The sequence below is a fragment of the Anser cygnoides genome, chromosome 5 (genome assembly GCF_040182565.1).
Source record: "Anser cygnoides isolate HZ-2024a breed goose chromosome 5, Taihu_goose_T2T_genome, whole genome shotgun sequence".
Lineage (NCBI taxonomy): Eukaryota > Metazoa > Chordata > Aves > Anseriformes > Anatidae > Anser > Anser cygnoides.
Window position 1 is genome coordinate 32,013,599 of NC_089877.1, and position 18,415 is coordinate 32,032,013.

General features: G+C 36.7%; 1 protein-coding gene across 5 annotated transcripts in view; it reads right to left on the reverse strand.

Moving 5' to 3' along the window:
- The window catches only part of STARD9 (StAR related lipid transfer domain containing 9), a 106,131-nt gene that overhangs the window by 22,688 nt on the left and 65,028 nt on the right, over positions 1-18,415 (reverse strand). For all 5 annotated transcript variants that reach the window (XM_048064883.2, XM_048064884.2, XM_048064886.2 and 2 more), the window contains 6 exons: positions 15,585-15,636; positions 14,542-14,679; positions 13,561-13,643; positions 12,391-12,494; positions 10,212-10,259; positions 2,975-3,165 (listed from right to left, as the gene is read on the reverse strand). In XM_048064883.2, the coding sequence (XP_047920840.2) occupies positions 2,975-3,165; positions 10,212-10,259; positions 12,391-12,494; positions 13,561-13,643; positions 14,542-14,679; positions 15,585-15,636 (616 nt within the window). The remainder of the gene's footprint in view (positions 1-2,974; positions 3,166-10,211; positions 10,260-12,390; positions 12,495-13,560; positions 13,644-14,541; positions 14,680-15,584; positions 15,637-18,415) is intronic.

Below are 18,415 nucleotides of genomic sequence, written 5' to 3' on the forward strand. Positions count from 1 at the left end.
CAACTACGGCTGCTTCAGAAGCACTTGCAAAAATGCCTGATCGGAGCCCATACATCTCGCACATGAGCATGCAATGTACTTGAAATGAATGAAAAATTCCTGTGGCAAGGACACGGGTGAAGGCAACGCAATCTTTAGTTATAAGATGAACACATCCAAAAAAGACATATCACCAGTCAATGCATGTTTTTCATAAAATCACCAGTCTACTCCATAAAGAGAGTTAGATTCTCTCTTTTTATGGATGTCCCCCATATTTCATAAATGCTAAACATGCTTCTCTCACAAACCAAGTGATTATCCTCATTTGATAACAGAGTATTTTATATCTGTTTAAATTCTTTGTCTTTTCTAAACATTCAGAGAACCTGATCTTTGCAGTCAATGGGGAAGCAGTAGAGGACGGAACACCATGTTGATTTGTTTTTAACTCTTGAAGCAAGACCACTTTACTCCATGCAGGGGAAGTGCTTAGTGGTTTTTCAGTGTTTAGGCATGTTCTCTTTAAGAGTTTGTTCATTTTTAGGCTAGTATGAAAATATACATAATCAGCTGCACAGAGTTAACCAAAAAAATAAAATCCTTAGCTGAAAAAGCAACATACAAATCACAGGTAAAATTCCTTCATAAGTAGACGTTTCTCAAAGGACAGAAGCTTTTCAAAGCACTTCCATCTTCCTAGCAGCAACACTTTTTTTTGGATGGGTTCATCTTCAATCTGCAGCCCCTTACTGAAGAACTACCTTTAGTTACTCATTCACGGGGTTAGGAAATCAGAGGTATTTAACTTTGATATGGTGAATGAGGGCTATCTGTAGCTCTTTGTAAGACAGGTGAGTGGCAAGAGGGGAATTTCAGGCTGTGGAAGTTTCCCTAATTTAAAAAATGTAGTCATCATTAGGCATAAGCATTGTAAGCATTACTTGCTTGGTGACTACCAATCTTGTTAAATGTAATTCATTAGTGATCCCCACCTCTGTGATTCTCCTGTTCAGTTTATGTTGGCAGCTATGCACACAGTACATGCGTAGAAGTATGGATACTCTACAGGTAAGTGCAGTTCCTTTATGGATGAAAGGAGAGCATTTTAATCATAGTTTTAGTTATCTTTTTCTTAATAGCATCTTTAACTTTTACATAAAAAACAGTTTTCCCAACTCTTGATTTCCAGATCTGTCCTCTGCACTGTAGATATTTCTACCAAGGAGAATATCTGGCAGATGAGATTGTCCCTGTAATAGAGCTGCAAGCCCTAAGATGCTAATTAATGTCTACTCACAATCTTGCCTCTGTCAGGAGCTGAGAAAAAGATAATGCAGAAAAGGCAAGAGAACTTTGGTGGGCTGCCAAGTGAAGAATTGTATTTGGCTGGCAAAAACTGCCTGTCTGGCTAAGCTTTGTGTGAACACAGATAAACAGTGAAACTAGATTGGAGCAGAGAACAAGTCTAGATTCAAGAAATTAAGATATTTTGGAGAAACTGTACTGTCTACATACCCTAAGTCTACCTACTTCCTATCTTCACAATTTTCCTTTTAATCTCTTATTTATGGTTGGTGTTATTGAAAGATGGCAGACTGCATAAGTTTGGCTCTGAGAAACCTCAAAAAATTCAAAAATTATTCCTCTTCCAGGAACCAATAGCAGGCCTTGCCAAATGGAAATGGTGTGTTTGTTGTTCCTTATCAAGAAACTTGGATCAAATTATTCATTTGAAGGTAACTAGAAGAACACAATAGCAACCCTATTTTCAGTGGTCGAAAGCTTCTCAAGGTTTACAATGTTGCCAAATCAGTCTACAAAATCTTTAAGAGGCAGTCACCCAGAAAAACCTTGCTGAATATTATCTGCATGCAAAGCAGCATCTCTAGGGGATGGGAGCCACTGATGCTAGCAAACACCTCTCCAAATATGCTTTTCATGGCATAGTTAGCGTAGAGCTGAAGTTTGTGCCAGACCAGTATCACCAATATTTTATCCAATTACTTTCAGTTCAGGACTACAATAGTATCTCTGCTGAATCTGGCCTATAGGATGTATATGCAATATAACACTGATCACTGTACAGTTCCTGTTGAAGTTAATCAATATTTCAACAAAAACTAGAACTTCATCACTTCATTACACTTCCATCTGGAAAATGCAAGCAGACAAAACACCATAAAGCTTTATTAATTATAATGTGTTTCAAAATCATCTGCTTAGAACTAAGCATGAAGTGAACTTCAATGTCCCACCTACTTCTCAGATGTGCACTGCTTAAAACTCACAAGGTAACCACAGTTTGAAGCATGGTCCTATGCCATGGGCCTTCACTAAAAGCACATGAATAAGGTCTGCACTGTGCTACCGGTGAGATCATCGACAAATGCATAGACAGAGCACCTTAACCAACACGTGTTGCAGTTCCAAGCATCAGCTCTTTCAGAACTACTGCTTGGTTCTTATGTCATGCTGTTGTTAGAGCAGTTTCCCTTGAAAACTTACAGTATGAACTACCACTGCCATCTCAATTTCAATCTCTCGGTACAATGCAATGGATGAAGCACAGATAAATCAAAAGAAAAATGTAAAATACAATAGAAAACTCAGTCTATGAGTCTCACATGGGAGAGTTGCACTACAGATACAGTCAGAGCAAAACTGCAGGGAAGCAGGATGGGGAGCAGCTGGGGAGACAAGAGGCTCAGTGCCACAGCAGGAGCAGCGTGTTGGTGCTGTCTCTCCCAGCAGTGACCTGCAAAGATAATTAGTGCTGCTGGTGCACTGCAAAGGAGCCCTGTTAGTCCTGTTAATCAAAGCTTGATAATTGTTCTCAAGGGAAAGGCAATTATAGGAGAAAACTAGTAATAAGCTGTAAAAATAAACTTCCACCCATAACACAAAGCATAACTAAGACAAAAAAAAACATAAAGAGGATGAAAGAATTCAGTAATGGAAGGGAAGTGAGAGAGGGCAGGAGGCGGGTACCTACTTTCTTGCATCTGCTGGTTGATGAGTGCTTGGTCATTTTCTAGTTCCCGCTCTGCTTTGATCTGTCCTCTGAGGATCTGCTGCTTTAAATCCTCAACATAGAGTTGCTGCCGTTGAATTTGTTTTCTGTGGAAAGCTTCCTGGTCTCTCAGTTTCTGCTGGTACTCTTCATGCACAGCATCTATCTCTCTGCTGTTAGAAATGTCGACAATGAATTTAAACCAGAAAAAAAAAAAATCTGTAACGAAACGATTCATCTTACTAAAGACAGACAGACAACATTCAGGGGATTGTTTTGTTCAGTAAGGGTGCATTACACAAAAAACTCATGATGGTGAAGTAGCTGAGTACATGCATGTCACAGCAGGCCACAGTCCTGTAAGTATCAGAAATGCCAGCATTCCTGAAAGTTGACATGGTGAAGCAGAAAATTCCATCAGCAGAAAGAAGGCAAAAAGAATGTAAAAAATATTGTCACTTGTCATTTTGTTGAAGATCTTCCAAAAAGGAAATTGGAGGGAGAAGGGGGTGTTAATGTTTTATAAATTTATAACCCAATATTATAGGATGTTTCTCATCTGAGTACTTCAAAGAGTTTTAAAGAAATGCAAAACATTTTATCTCTTCTTACAGATCAAAAATCTTCAACCTCGAAAGGGTTACAGGAATTACTGAGATTACAGTGAAAGTCTCTGAAAGTATCATGGAAAGAACTCGATCATCCAATTCTCTCTTGGATGCAGCTTTTACATTAGGTTACTACTTCTATACATGGAGCGTGACTGTGATCAGGAAAGTGACTAACCTGTGAAAAACTCTACAGTCCCTCCAAGAGGCTTGTTTCCTGACTGTTTGCCAAAAATTTATACACACACACACTATCTAAATAGTATCTATTCTTAGCACAACCCACAACAGTATTCAAGATCTAGTAACCCTATGGAAGAAAGGAATATACATTCTACCTGTCTGTACATCATCATCAGAAATTCTTAACATTAAAGATTTGTTATGTACGAAGTAGATATATGATCTTTACCTGACATTTTGTTTCTAAACACCACATTATATACACATCAGAAAATTAAATATTTAAGTCTGGAAAAATATGTTAATATATCTTACTAATGTATTAAATGATGTATTAAAATAAATTTATTACGCTTTTTTAAAAAAAGCAAAGATGTCAAAAACTCTAAAGAGTCCTTGAAGGTCAAAAGAAAAGAAAAATATAGTATCAAAGGGAATGCTTTGGAAATATCACGTTGTTTACAAAATCATTGCAAATACAAGGTCAGATGAGCATTTGCCCTTTGCTACATTTGAATTTATTTGAAATCTCTATCTAGGACCATAAGCATTTGTTTGAAGCAGCCATTTCTACAGCAACAACTTTGACTGTATGCTAGATTAGCCAGCAAAACGGATGAAACAATTAAGCAGCCAAAACCTACATGTCTTCTGGAACGCCTTTAGATGTAACATCCATTTTCACTTTCTTAAGAAGCAGCAGGAAATCCTGACTACACAAAGCCTTAAAATTCCCAATAATTTAAAATATTACTGACTCTTTTCCACTCACCTGAGGAAAACAGAACTTGTTTTTTAATGTTTATGTATACATAATGCTGGTGAGAATAACTGAAGAGGAGCATCTTCTATTCATATCTGTTATTGCATGGTGCAGTCAAAGTACAAACTTTGTCACTGCCATCTGCTAAATGGCTTGTGTGTATTTGAGACCTACAGAAACAAATCACAAGAATAGGCAGCTCCAAGATCCATTTGTCCTTGGCTTGACTGCTAAGAAGCCAACAGTCTGTGATTTGTATTTGTTTCTCTTGGATGAACAGTAATCGATGCCCAGGAAACAGAACTGGGACCCCTAGTTTCTTATTCACCTGAAGTAGGTTTGAACTGACATTTTACTGATGCACTGTAAGGCTCCTGTGGCTGTTCCATACCCAAGCTGTTCGGTTGTTTCTATTGACACCAACCACTGGGGAACAAACTTAGAGGTTCAAGGTGGCCTGGTTAACTAAAGAATCATCCCTTTTTGAATATAAAATGAAATCTGAAGAGTTTAATTCAGAAAAAGCTCCCATGTTTTTAATAAAAACCCTGAGGGAGGTTTTCCACAAATGAGGATTCAAGGTTATGTTCTATATTTTCCAATAAATATGCAGTAGCTAAACTACTAAATCAGTAGCTTAACTACTGATCTGAGACACAAGACCCCTCTGATTCTGGAGCAGTTACATCACCTCTGTGCTTTCATGCACTTAGGTTGCAAGGTCTCCATGGCAAGGACTGCCTTTGAATACTTATGCAGTACTTATCCTAAGAGAGCCTTGATGTCAGATCTTGCCAATACATTAAAAGTAATAAACCTTAATAGCAATTGTACATGTTAAGTCTATGCACAATGCTGATGATGGGGTAGACTTCAGCCTCTTTTGCTGACATATAAAAGCTCTGATTCCTATGGTGGTAGGACAGCTGAAAAATCTGAATCTACATTTGTTACTGAACATTTGCATGACCTTGGGAAATCACTTAAGTCTGAGACACACGTGAAAGAGGCAGAATACATTCATCCAAGAGAAGTGAGGAGAATCCATTAACCTTATCAAATATTAGAAAGCCGAGTATTAGAAGAACTGATTTCTATTCATTTAACATTATCAGCAGCATCCTGTATGAGATTGAGGAAACAGAGTAAGTCGTTGCCAATAAGGCTGAAAAGCGGAGTTTGGTAACAAAACAGTAGACAAAGAATTCTTGTTCTGCATCTGTTTACTAAAACTACATAAAATTTCCTTTACAAAAACACCTTCTGTTCTTAACCTGAGTTTTGGCTTGCAGTCATCCTATCATAATTCAAACTGCTTACAAATTGAAAAGCAGAACTTCTAAGTACGTGAAAACTCAATGCTGCATTTCAATCGTAAGACCTCAAAATGCTCATGGGGGCAGTTAGGTAACACCTATTTACAGGTGGGAGAGAGTAACAAGCTCTTCCCATACTTTCCAACAATGTGGAAAACATCCCACAGCCATTATAATGAATCAGGGAATAAGCATTGCAAACAATGGACACAGAAGTGTGGTGTTTGCTGTTCTCAGCAGCACTAGTGTATTCCCTCATGTATGGGGTAATAGCTTTTTGCTGATCTGACGTGAAACTGTAAGATCCTTTCCAACAGGCATGTGTTTTTGCACATAGAGCAGATGCTGGCCAAACTAATGTTATTGCTGACAGCTCCATACTATGACTACATCCCATACAAGCCAAGAGTACAGAGGCACGGCCATACTTCACTTTAAATCTTGGAAAAGAAACACATCACAGCAACCATTACCATATTATTACTGCCATGTTTTGGTGAGGTAGCTGGATGGAACGATTCTCTCTCTAAGGCTGAAGTTTCTGTAATAAAAGGTAGGTGGATTGTCCCACTGCTGCTGAAGGTATATATACAAATGGCAGTTCTGCTGCTATTTCAGTGCCTCTTTGCCTCATCTCCTAATTTTTAATAGTACAAAACAACAGCCAGGCAGGGTGGTAGGGACAACTCTGAATACCTGAATACAGAGACTGAACATCCAACAGCTTTTTACAAAGTCGCTTCTTAAGATGGTTTTCTCAAGTGGAAGAAAAAGATAATGAAAACTGATGCACAGCCGCTTACATAATACAGGTATTATGGTACAAGATGGAATTTTTTCCCTCTGGTTGTGAGCTTACTGACTGGTTTGGGGTACAGATCTGTCTCTCGCAGAAACTGCTGAAACCAAGAACATAAATTGAGAATGCTCCCTTTCTACCTTTGAACATGCTATGTCATGTCAACACATCCTTGCTACTTTGTAGAAATACCACCACAAATTAAACTCAAAAAGGAGGTGACAATGGCCCCCAAAAGAAAATAACACATTCACACACACCTAGTGGCTAAATCACCTAGTAGGCAATGTAAAGAACAGTTTTTATAGCACATATTTGAATGATTAAACTAAAAACAAATATCAATTCAATTAACATAAGAATATAGTCACTCTGAAATAGGTGGACAAAATCACTCATTTCTTTCATCTAGAATGCCTTAAATAAGATGTACTATTAAATTAATATTTGAAATACAGAAATCCTATGATACAGGAATCAAACATAGATCACTTTCTGCTATTGCGTATGTTCCTTCCTTCCCATAAAAGCAAACTGCGTTCAATACAGTTATAGCAGGAAATAACATAACCTCGGGACAAATGTAAGACGAACAGCTTCGTTTCTGTAGACATTGAGACATACATAAAATCTTGGTTTCACAGGACCGGTATACTCTGGCATAAAGCATATGAAGAAAGCAACCCTGCATAAAATTTCATAAAAGCATGCAGATTTCTAGGTGTACCAAATGCAGCAAGAAGTGTCAACAGTTACCCCTCCTCCAAGCAAACCTTTTAAAATAGCAATTAAAATTACAACAGCAAGATAACAACCTTAAAATAAATATAACAAATTACTGAGAAAAAAAATATCATATTATACCAATATTGCTGGATTGTTTTTCCATCTCATTTTTCTCTCCACAAAGTTTGCATGATGCATGCTAAATGAACCATCTGTAAATCCACATTTTTTCCAGCCTGTTTTGTCGTCAGCTCTCCGGGATCCTATTGTGCAATTCTCCTCCCCTCTTCCCCAAACACTTCCACTGCTGATGCAGAGGCTGGCGGCTCCTACAGCATAATGCAGTTTTCAGTAACTATGGCAGCAATAGCTCTGTGGTGAGGCAGAATGCTTTCTGCAACAAAATCTTCAGGCTCAGATAGAGAAACTCAAGCGAAAAAAATAAAAAGCAAGGAACACTTGCTAAGAGCTGTGATTTGTCATTTTTCTCTAAAGAAAACATCAGTCAAGTTAGCATCCCAGTCCTTCTGTCTGCCTAGTATTGAAGTCCATTTTTCTTTTACTAATGATTTTTTTTTTCCAGGGGAAGAAGAGTTAATAAAGCAGAGGGGAAAAGAAAAAAAAAAAGATGTTGGCAAGACCTATTGCATATTTGCAAATCCCAGCATTGTGAGCAATCACAAGTCAGGGTTACAAGCCTATCCACTGATATATATTCCCCCGCCTTGCTCCATCCTCCCCCTTTCCACACGTGTCCGATCCGGGGCCCTTCCCGCAGGGTCTCAGAGCATCACAGCACGCAGCTGCACGGGACCAGCAGAGGAGACTGAGTACATCTGCTTCTGCCTAGCACTGAGGCTCAAACCTCTCCCTTCTCTTCCCTAAAGCAAAGGGAAAAATGATGCAGGAGCTATGAAGCAATGCCACTCACACACTTCAAAGCAAAATTTGGGGGGTGAGGGGCAGAAGTGGAAACCAGAAATCAGTAAAAACATCCAGCAGAGTCAGAAACCTTTGGACGTAAGGGACCTTCAGAAATATGTACACAGAAGAATCCCATTCAGGGCAGTCACCATCAGGCAAAATATCATTCAGATTTTTGATTAGCTCGTTTGCTTATGAGTTTTATTTGTTTGGTTTTTAGCTTTTCCACAAAAACAAAACAAATCAAAACCTCCTTTTTTCTTTGCTTAAACCCCAAAATGAAACAACTGTAAGGCAATGACTTGGTTAAGGCAGTCCTTTAAACACACTTCTAAAACAGACCTCTCTTTGGCAAGGAGTCACAGGCACAAGACACAGACGCACACTCCAGTAAAGGTCACTGCTGCATTGCTAAATTCCAGTTCAGCTGTAACTACAATCTATCACAGGCTACCCCTTTTGATTTCAGTTATATATAGAATTAGTTAGGGCCCCTGCTAAATCACCCTTTTGCTCTAAGTTCTGGAGCTGCTGTAATTGACATAGTGACATACTAATATAACAGCGTAATTGTTTTGTGAAATATTTGGGGGATCTTTCAAGGGTTGCAAAAGCCTTCTTTAACTTGTATTTGTATAGCACTTTGAAATTCTCAAGTGATAGCTGTTAGTAAGAACACAAAGTATTATTTTTACAAATACTAGTTGGACTAGCTGCACTGTACCACATTAGCTGTTGTGTTCTCCAGTATCAGATGCCTTATCTATGGATACTTTTTCCTTTCTAATCCAGTAGAATTTCCTACATTCTTAAAAGACGTTTTGTTTTGGGTCTTGGTATTTTCAGGGAGAAACCTTAAACATGTTCCAAGCAGCTACAATTCATTCTGTGTGCTGCTGTATCCCTGGACTCTAATGGAACTACTCCTGTTGTATGTTTAAAACAGGAGCAAGAACCTCATTATCTACTTATGTGTGGTGATGCTGTCACATGATTGTTGCCAGTCACAAGCCTTCCATGTGTTTGCTGGCCTCCAATAAGCATCAGAAACATGAAATGCTGGGCTCTTTTGTGTAGGGAATATGAACAAGTAGCCAAGTAACAAGTACATTGACGTCTACCTCTTTTCAAAGAAAGTTTCATGCTTAAAGTTTTAATAATTGGGTTCAATGGTAAAAACGTGTTCCCTCTCTCATTTCTGAAAATATTTTAATATAAAATTAGAGCTTGAACAGGCAATTCAACCTAATGAAAGCAGATGAGAAAAATAATGTAATCATACTGACAGCACAAGAAATGAGATTATAACTAATGATTATGATAATGTACATGTTGATACGTTCTGAAATAAAAATTCCAGAAGAAAGCAAAATACCATCAGTTCCTGATTAAAGAGTACTCAAATGCATGGAAGCCCAACAATTTCGGAATGATTTTTGTGTGCAGCTGTCATGCCTCTTTGCATAAATTGACCACACTCTGCACTAGGAATTTCTTGTTCGGACTCTTACATAAACCTATTTTCTTCTCAACAGTAGAGAAACCAATTTGTCTAAGGAATTTTTGATATACTAATGGGTAAACACAACACTTACCACTGACATCAGATTTATAGTAAATCCCACTGCAGTTGTGATTTCAAAATACAGATTACATGTGCAACAAATGTGCAAGCTATTTGCACAAGATAGAGTATGAAAAAAGAACATGGTTGCAGAGACTTGCTTGTAATTCAGCTGCAAGTACAGATTCTTGTTTCAACATGATAAAGTCAAATTAAATTTTGGAGCCTAGTTTGCTTCTTCTGGAGGAAGTCAGTGTAGCACAGAAGAAAGGCAAAGCTAGAAGGGTGAAAAAAATCAGCATGATTTAGACACATTGCTTTAAATAGTTTTCTTACCTTATTTCAGGAGAACATTTGTTTTCTTTACAGTTTGTACATTTTTGACTGTAAAAATAAAAATAGGAAATTACAAAGAGATTCAAACAGAAGGCAAAAGAACTTCTTTGAAGACTTAAACACAGAGATGATGTTATATTTTTCAGTGGAGGAATGCTCTGAGATACAGGCTGCTAGCAGCTGGTAAAGCATATACGAAATACTAAATGTGCGGGTGCGTGCGTGTGTGTGAAATACTAGGTGGAATTTTATTTATTTTTACTGTTTCAGCAAATAAGCACTCCATGTAGTCCAGTCAGTGCTATATTACTGTTCAAAGTACCTCAAACACACCTTTTAGTACTTGATATTGACTTCTTTGTAAAACCTAGACGTTTTAAGTGACCTCATTTTATTCTCATATTACAGATTTTAGGCTAGATGTCTTGCTCATAACTAGCTCCATAAGCAGAACTACTTGTCTGGACAGAAAGAGAGGCTTACTGGTTATTGTGAGAGAAGAACGAGTAGATCAATTCCGTTTACATTTGCTAAAAAATTAGTCAAGGGAAAAAAAAAGACCAATGGATTATATCAACTGAAAGACAACTATTTTTTAGACATAGTCTATAGCTTATTTCTCTAGCAGATGGACATTTGTAAAAGTGATGTGAATGCAATACCATTATGCTTCTCATTTTCATTGAAGTAATCATTTGAAACACTCTGGCTAAGTCTGAGCATAGTGTTACATTATCTAATATTTTTAAGTCCTGACCAAACGATTAAAAAACTGATCAATACAATCTGAAATGTTCTCCAGTCCCATCAAGTTAAAAAAGGCAAAATCTAGTGCAATGCTATGCTAAACTATTCACAACACTTTTGGATTTCTGCATGTTTTTCTAGGACCAAAGTTCTATAATAAATGCTCCACTTCTGACATCTAAATTCATGTAATGAGCAATGTGGTATCTAATTCTGACAGTCATTAGAAAATGACTTAAATTCTTCATCATTTTTTCCAAAGAAAATAATAGGATTGATGTGTGTAAAATGTAAGTCAGTAAACAAATAAACTTCAAATACCATTTTGTAGAAAGGTACCACTGCAGCAAATCGAAAAACAAATGCAGAGATTAGGCACGTTAAAGAGAGCACATAGAAACACACTACCCAAGGTGGAAAGCAAGCCACTTGAACACTAGGATGAAGAGATGTTCAAAAACAGGGAAAACATTTTATGCTTATAAAAATGACATGAGATTCTTCCCTCAGAAAGAGCAAAAAGATTCCCAGTATGTAACCACACCAAAACAGTCTAGCAAGAAGCAGAACTATCAACAGATATGAATGAGAAGACGGCTGTTTCTTGCCTTTGACAGGTCAATTCAATGTGCCAGGCTGAGAGGAATTAAAAGAGAAAAAGAACCCAATTACATTTAGTTCTCCTATATTCTGTTAATGTTACAAGCTGAAACACAGGAGGTATCTTAACTCATTTCCCTGATATACATTAATCACTGTCTTCTTTACACCAACCCTCTCCTCTTTCAGGAAGCCTCTCTCATTAAAAGCATACATTAGACATTGTGGATATGAGCAGCTCTTCAACACTTTGGAAGCAGTCTATGCCTTATTTACTGCTCAGTTTAAAAAAACAAAAGCGAATCACAACGGCCCTCTGAGATGAAGGGCTCAATGTGGACCTGAGCTGCAGGGAATTTACGAGCAAAAAGATCTTCTGATTTTCACAACAGTTAGCAGGGAAACTGAATAGATAATTATGTTGGCTAAATCCTGATTCATAACTAGAGAAGTCCATTCTGTGCACTGAAGTAATAATATTGCAAAAGTTATAGATTAGCTTGTAAATCAAAACAGCTATAACGCAGATGTGGAAGTGTACTGAATTAAGGCTGCCTGACAGTCTTGACCAAGGCATTTTCTTGATTGAGCATCGCTATTCATTGTGCATCAATAAATAATTTTGAAGTTTATTGCTGGAATATCATAATATTTCAAAATTAATCAGTTGGCTAATGCCTTTTCCTGGACACTTTTATTTGATTTTGAACAGTTGGAAACGTGATGGGACTTATTTTAAATACAAATCAGTTTTGTCTAATTGAAGTCCTGTCCTCAGACATTGTCCCACAAGAGAAAAACTTTTGTTTTCTTTTTTTTTTTTTAAACTTACTTTTCAAGGGAAGAAAGGATATAATGAGGAGAATGGGTGCAACCTCCATCCAAGTTGAGCCAGTCCAAAGCTCTACAGCTCCGAATGGGTGGGATATCATTAATCTACAAAACACACAACACAAGAACAGGAAGAAAAAAATATCACAGCAGCCTAGGAACTTTCAACTTAGCAATAACACTGTTGCTGCTTACTGCTGTATGCAATGCTGTATAATATCCAGGATATGCATAATAATCTCTCTCACGTGAACTTACAATCACACAGTTCTGCCTAGTCTTTAGTAATTTGCAAAACTATTAATTTGTTACTGAGTACACTTCTTTTTGTAGCTCTGTTTTAATGTACTGCATGTTATATTAATCAAGAAATAAAGGATGAAAGCAAATGGAAAGTAAGCCCTTATTTCAACTACAAAGGTGAGTACAAAAGGACAGCTGAGCAGAAAGTACTAAATATTACCATGTGAAAATCTGTTTTAAAAGGAAGTTTCTTGCCAATATCAGTTATTAAAATGGTTATATCCTAAATCAGAAAACATACATTCCTTAAGGTAGCTTTTTGAGCTATGTAGGACAGTCTTTTTAAGAACTATGTTTTATTTTTATTTTTATTTCTTGAAACATTATTAAAATAGCGGACCAAATAACATCCTGCAGTAGTTAGTTCCTGTGATCAACATATCAAGAAATATTTCATCTATTTCTGATGTATGTAACAATTAAAAGCTTTCAGGGCTAACAACACTCAAGCAGTTAATCCTGTAAATTTTCCATTTCTGATAGTAAACATCATTTAGGATGGTGAAATGACAGTAGATAGAGGATAATTAAGAAAATTATAAAATGTGGAAAGACTCTTAATTGGTCTTTTCATTGCAGCCATCTGCCTTTCTGTTTCAATCCCACTTTTCGTCATGACTAGAAATAGGAAACACTGAATTATTCAGGGGATCTGCATCACCGTTTGCTAAGCACATCTGAAAGAAGCAACAGTATCCTCCCACAAAAGGTTTAGTGTCATTACAGACCATTAGATGGAGGAAATGAAACAAGCGAATATGATGACATTAAGAAATATTATCTACCTCAGGCTGGCTTTTAAGATGGAAAATAACAGGGAAAATCAATAAAGAATTAGGACAGAGAAATACAAATCCTCAGAACTTACTGATCTTCTTTGCCTTAAGACAGCAGCTTCTGCTGGGTGATTGAATCTAAACTTATGAGACTTGCCAAGGACAACCAGGGCCCCTGTAAACGAAAATTAATTAGAAATCTACAGAGAGACAATGTATCAAGCAGTTAGTGCCCTAAATGTATAGGTTTCTAAACTGCTGTGTACAAACTACTGTGTATTCAAACCACTATAGAATAGCCCGTTAAAGAAAAAAAAAAAAGAAGATATTCTGACCAACAGCTTTCTGACAGTCACAGAGCAGAGGACTATTTTTAAACTTTGCCACTATGGAACATCACAGCTATCATTCTGTAATGACAGCATCCAAACAAACTAATCTTGGGGAACTCTGCAAATCCAACATAACAGTAAATTCCCTGTTCATACTAAAGACCAGCATGACTTTGTACAAAAAAACTAATGAATACATTGCTGGAAACTTGTTTTGATACTAGCCTTTTAAGAATCCAGATCAATCCAAGATTTCAGTAACTAGCTTTTTTTTTTTTTTAATTTTTTTAAACAACCAAAAAATAAGGGAGCCTGATTTCAGCTGAGCTTATTCACCATATCCTATGACTCAATGGCTAGTGCTGGAGGTCATTTCAACCATATTACATAATTGCCCTAAAACCAGCCAGAGATCTGCTGGCTTGGAGCCAATCTCCGCTACTTCCACAGCACTACCTCTGACTACAGATCTTCACTTTTCAGAATGATACAGACTACTGCTGCCAAAAGGCATCTTAATATGCCTTCACCTTTGTCTTCATTTTTGCTTTCTGTGGGTAGGTTCATTTGCTTGTACCAGCCTGGAAGCTACAGCTATAGGTCAAACCTTGCAGTGCTAGGCAGCTGTAGGAAATTGAAAGATGCATTTCTCAGAGCTGAATAAGCTTGGTAAATTGTTATCTCTAAACGCCAGAAATAGGTTGATTACAATGCATCACTCAGAGAAAAAGCAAGCCTTACCTTGTGATAGACGACATGATCCAGTGACTTCGCATCCGTTCACAGTGCAGTGTGCCCCCTGAACTGGTCGTAAGGTTACAATCCCACAGATGTTGTCTATCACACAATGGTCTTTTTCAATCCAACGCCCCTGCAGAACTACAATGTACAGTTCTTTTTATTTCATCTGTTGAAGGAGTTGGGTTCACACTGTTTTCCTCAGAATGCAGTACCACGCAGTTTTACTCTATGACTGCATACTTCATACCTCAAAGGACTATTTCACTTGCAGAACAAGAGCTGCAAATTGTTGTCTTTGTTTGCCCAATACCAAATAACAGAAAAAAACTTGACTGAAACTGGAATTCTCTTTCAAAGTATTTCCAGTTCTGGAAAACTATAAGCTACTTTCTGACTTGTAAGCTGAAGCACAAATTCTTCTACTGTGCTGAGTTTCCTTATTGCTATTATGGCATTCATCATTTATATTTTGGTAATCCATTGGAAGAAAATAATCAAACAGCCAAACTTAGCAGAATTAACCAATGCAGAGGTTCCAGATTTTCCAATTTCTGTAGAAAGTTTCACACTCTAGTATCATTTGTAGCTCTTCAGATTCTGTTTAAATTAAGGCTAAAAATGAAATGAAATAATAAATGTTCTGAATCGTTCAGATTTTATATGTAAAATAATCTGTGCCCAAGGAGAGTTAAAAACATTTTGAATGTACCCTGATGACCTGTGCCATTAGTTTATGACAGAACATACCAGGATTTGGATGTTGGACACCGACATTTCTAAACTCTAACACAGCATTTCACAAGCATAAATAAAATTCTACAAGGACTTCAATCCCTTTCATTGATTTTCTTTTTTTTACTTCATATAGCAACAAAAAAAACCAAAGATTTTAGCCAACTTACGTAATTATTCTTCTCTCCTTACCTTCTTCTATAAAGACAGATGACAAAAAGAAACATCACCTAGCTATTACACAAACAAATGTAAACCACTTGCTTTGAACTGACCATATCATAAAATAATCTGTAATATCATTCTCTTACCAATGTCTTGATCTTGGTCTGAATCACTCCTTCCAATTTTGGTTGTTCCTTCCTAAAACAAGAAAACAACTAATATAAAAGTCAGTTACTGATGACGAATTCTATATAGGGATTAAAAAAGCATGCTATATATATATATATATATATATAAAAGAATATATCCTTAATTCTATATGAGGATTAGATGTACAGAAACTTAGCAAATACTTGAAATATATCACTTCTGAATGTTTGGACTGTTTAGAGCAAACTGTAGAAACTACTTTGTAATACTTCATCCTAGTGCCCCCCATAGAAATGCAATTACTTCTTATCCTGCAGCTACATCAGCTTCTGTTACTAATCCAGTAGATGGAGTAACCCTCAGAGGATGATTTCTGGAACATGCTTGTGACAAATATTTTGAATGTGAACACATGTCCTGATGCTTTGAACTTTTACACTGAGATTTGTTGTTTGCAGAAATGAGATAATTCTTTTTAAAAATAAGTACTCATGCATGAAGAAAGAAGTCACAAAATGACTACTCAGTTAATTATTTTTTTTCACAATAAAAATCAAGATATAAAAGTAACTGAATTCCTATTTAACAAGGCAACCATGTCAGAGAATGTGAATTCTTCAAAGTAACTACCTAAAGGTGAACTTTTTTCCAAAACATAAATGACATTTATAAAAAGTCTTCTTGGTGATTATGGCATATGTGCCATGACATGGCACATATGGCATACGACATGTTCCTAAACTTGAACATCAAATAACTTCACAGAAAAGGACCACCCAGGAACAAAAGTCTTAAGAACGAGCAGATCAAAACCACATTATCGGCTAGTGATGGGAGGGAGACAGTATTCTTAAGGTACAGTGCAAATATCAATAGAACAGTGTCATTTAATCAATTCTATGAGAACGTACTACCAGTAAAGGCAATGAATTTACCACTTGCCTATTATGTTACATTACTGGTTCTATCTTTCTCCTCAGGAAAACACAGCAAGACCATTTCCCAGGCCTGAAGAGATACTATACTCAATTGTTATAAACTGATTATTGTATGCACTCTGAAACAATTTTAGTGGCAACTCTGCAAGTAATATTACAATTAATTATGGTCATTAAGCTACTTGATTTTTATATTCTTATGAGAATAAATTGAATATGCTTTCTGCTCCAAGCATATTGTAGTCTAGATTTAAAAATAAGTAAGAAGTAATCTTTGAAGCCTCAAGACTGGGAAAAGGGAGGATGATGCAGTTATAGGTAATTATGGGTAAATCATACTCATTTCTTGCATTTGAGGGGAAGGGAAGAATTACCTTTCAGCTCCTCACAGAGCTTGGGTCTCTAAACAGCGGGGAACTGAGCCAACTAACAGAGCCTTCTGCTGCAAACCCTGCTGAGACCTCCTCCCTTGCTGGAGAAGCTGAAGGCTGCATTATGCCCAGTGCCCCCGCTTTGGGGTAATTATCAAGATACATGTCAGCTTAACAGTCAGCGGACTGAACCACAAAATAGACACCTGCCTTGGCCACAACTTATAGAAAGCTTATGAACCATTTGCCTTTTGACGCACCTCACAAAACCAAGTGAGCTAGCACCACATATTTTACACAAAGAGAAGTAAATTAACTCCCAGAACACTTCTTCATCAATTATCTTATTGACTAAGGAAGGAGACAGTTATTACAACACCATAAAAAACTTTTTTCCAATATGCTGAAATAACCTTTTGGTAATTCAGAAAAGTATAATTATGGTTGCTCATGAAATTCACAATAGTTAAATGCATCCCAATTAGTGGAATGAATCTGGATGAGATTAGGTACAAATGAAAACTGCAGCTGAGAGCAAGGGTGAAGATAGCATGCAAGCAAACTAACTTGTTAAAGACAAAAACAAAGCATAAAACAAAGCATAAACAAGACCCATTTCAAGTTATTTTTTCAAATGCTATTATCTGAGCTAATAATTTAAATACTCATACTCTTTCCTAATTAATATCGAATATTCTACCTAAAAAATTGAAAGACAGATGTTTCAGAACAAATGACTGCATAACTTCACCTTAACATACTGAGGTACATCTTCATATCTGCAAGTAATTTTACGTTGTTTCTCTCTTCTGGCAGTGTTTCCTGACTAAGGGTGGAATTCCCAAAGCACATTAGAGAAGCATAAAGAGGGAGATTACTTCCCCCTTTCAGTTTTTGGAGTACTCTAATTTACAGAAAAGTTTGTGGAAAAAAGAGGAAATCATCTAAAACGATACCAACAAATCCTTATTATTAAGGTCAGTTAGGCGATAGGAAAAATACTTATTTTTGTTAATGAAAGCCAGAAAAAAGAAATAGAAGCTAAGAAAGAAAGGTTCATTAAGCACCAGCACAGCATTGATTAATGGAATTAACATTATGGAATAACAAGAGAATAAAAGAGTAACACAATGTCTGCTTTACATGATCTGAGGGCTGCTTCTCTTTAGAAGTACAAAGTAAATTGCCGTAATACATTAAAGTCCTAATATGTAAGGAACAGCTAGTGTTTTACCTTCTTGCTGATGCGATGAAGGTAATAGACACCAGAGTCTAAAAGATGCAAAGCACAAAGAAAAGAAAAGGCAGCATCTAGGAGCAAAGAAAGAGGAGACAAAGATGTTAGTCTGACAGAGACACTGGCTAATGACTTCGGAAGGTGACTCTTCAAACTAGGCTTATCCATTAAAATTAGTATCTTTAAATTACTTTAGGTGTTGTTAAAATTACTATGTGAAAATATTTACTGTTTCCACACTGACACATAATGGAAAAACATTTAAATTGTAGCCGTTACTT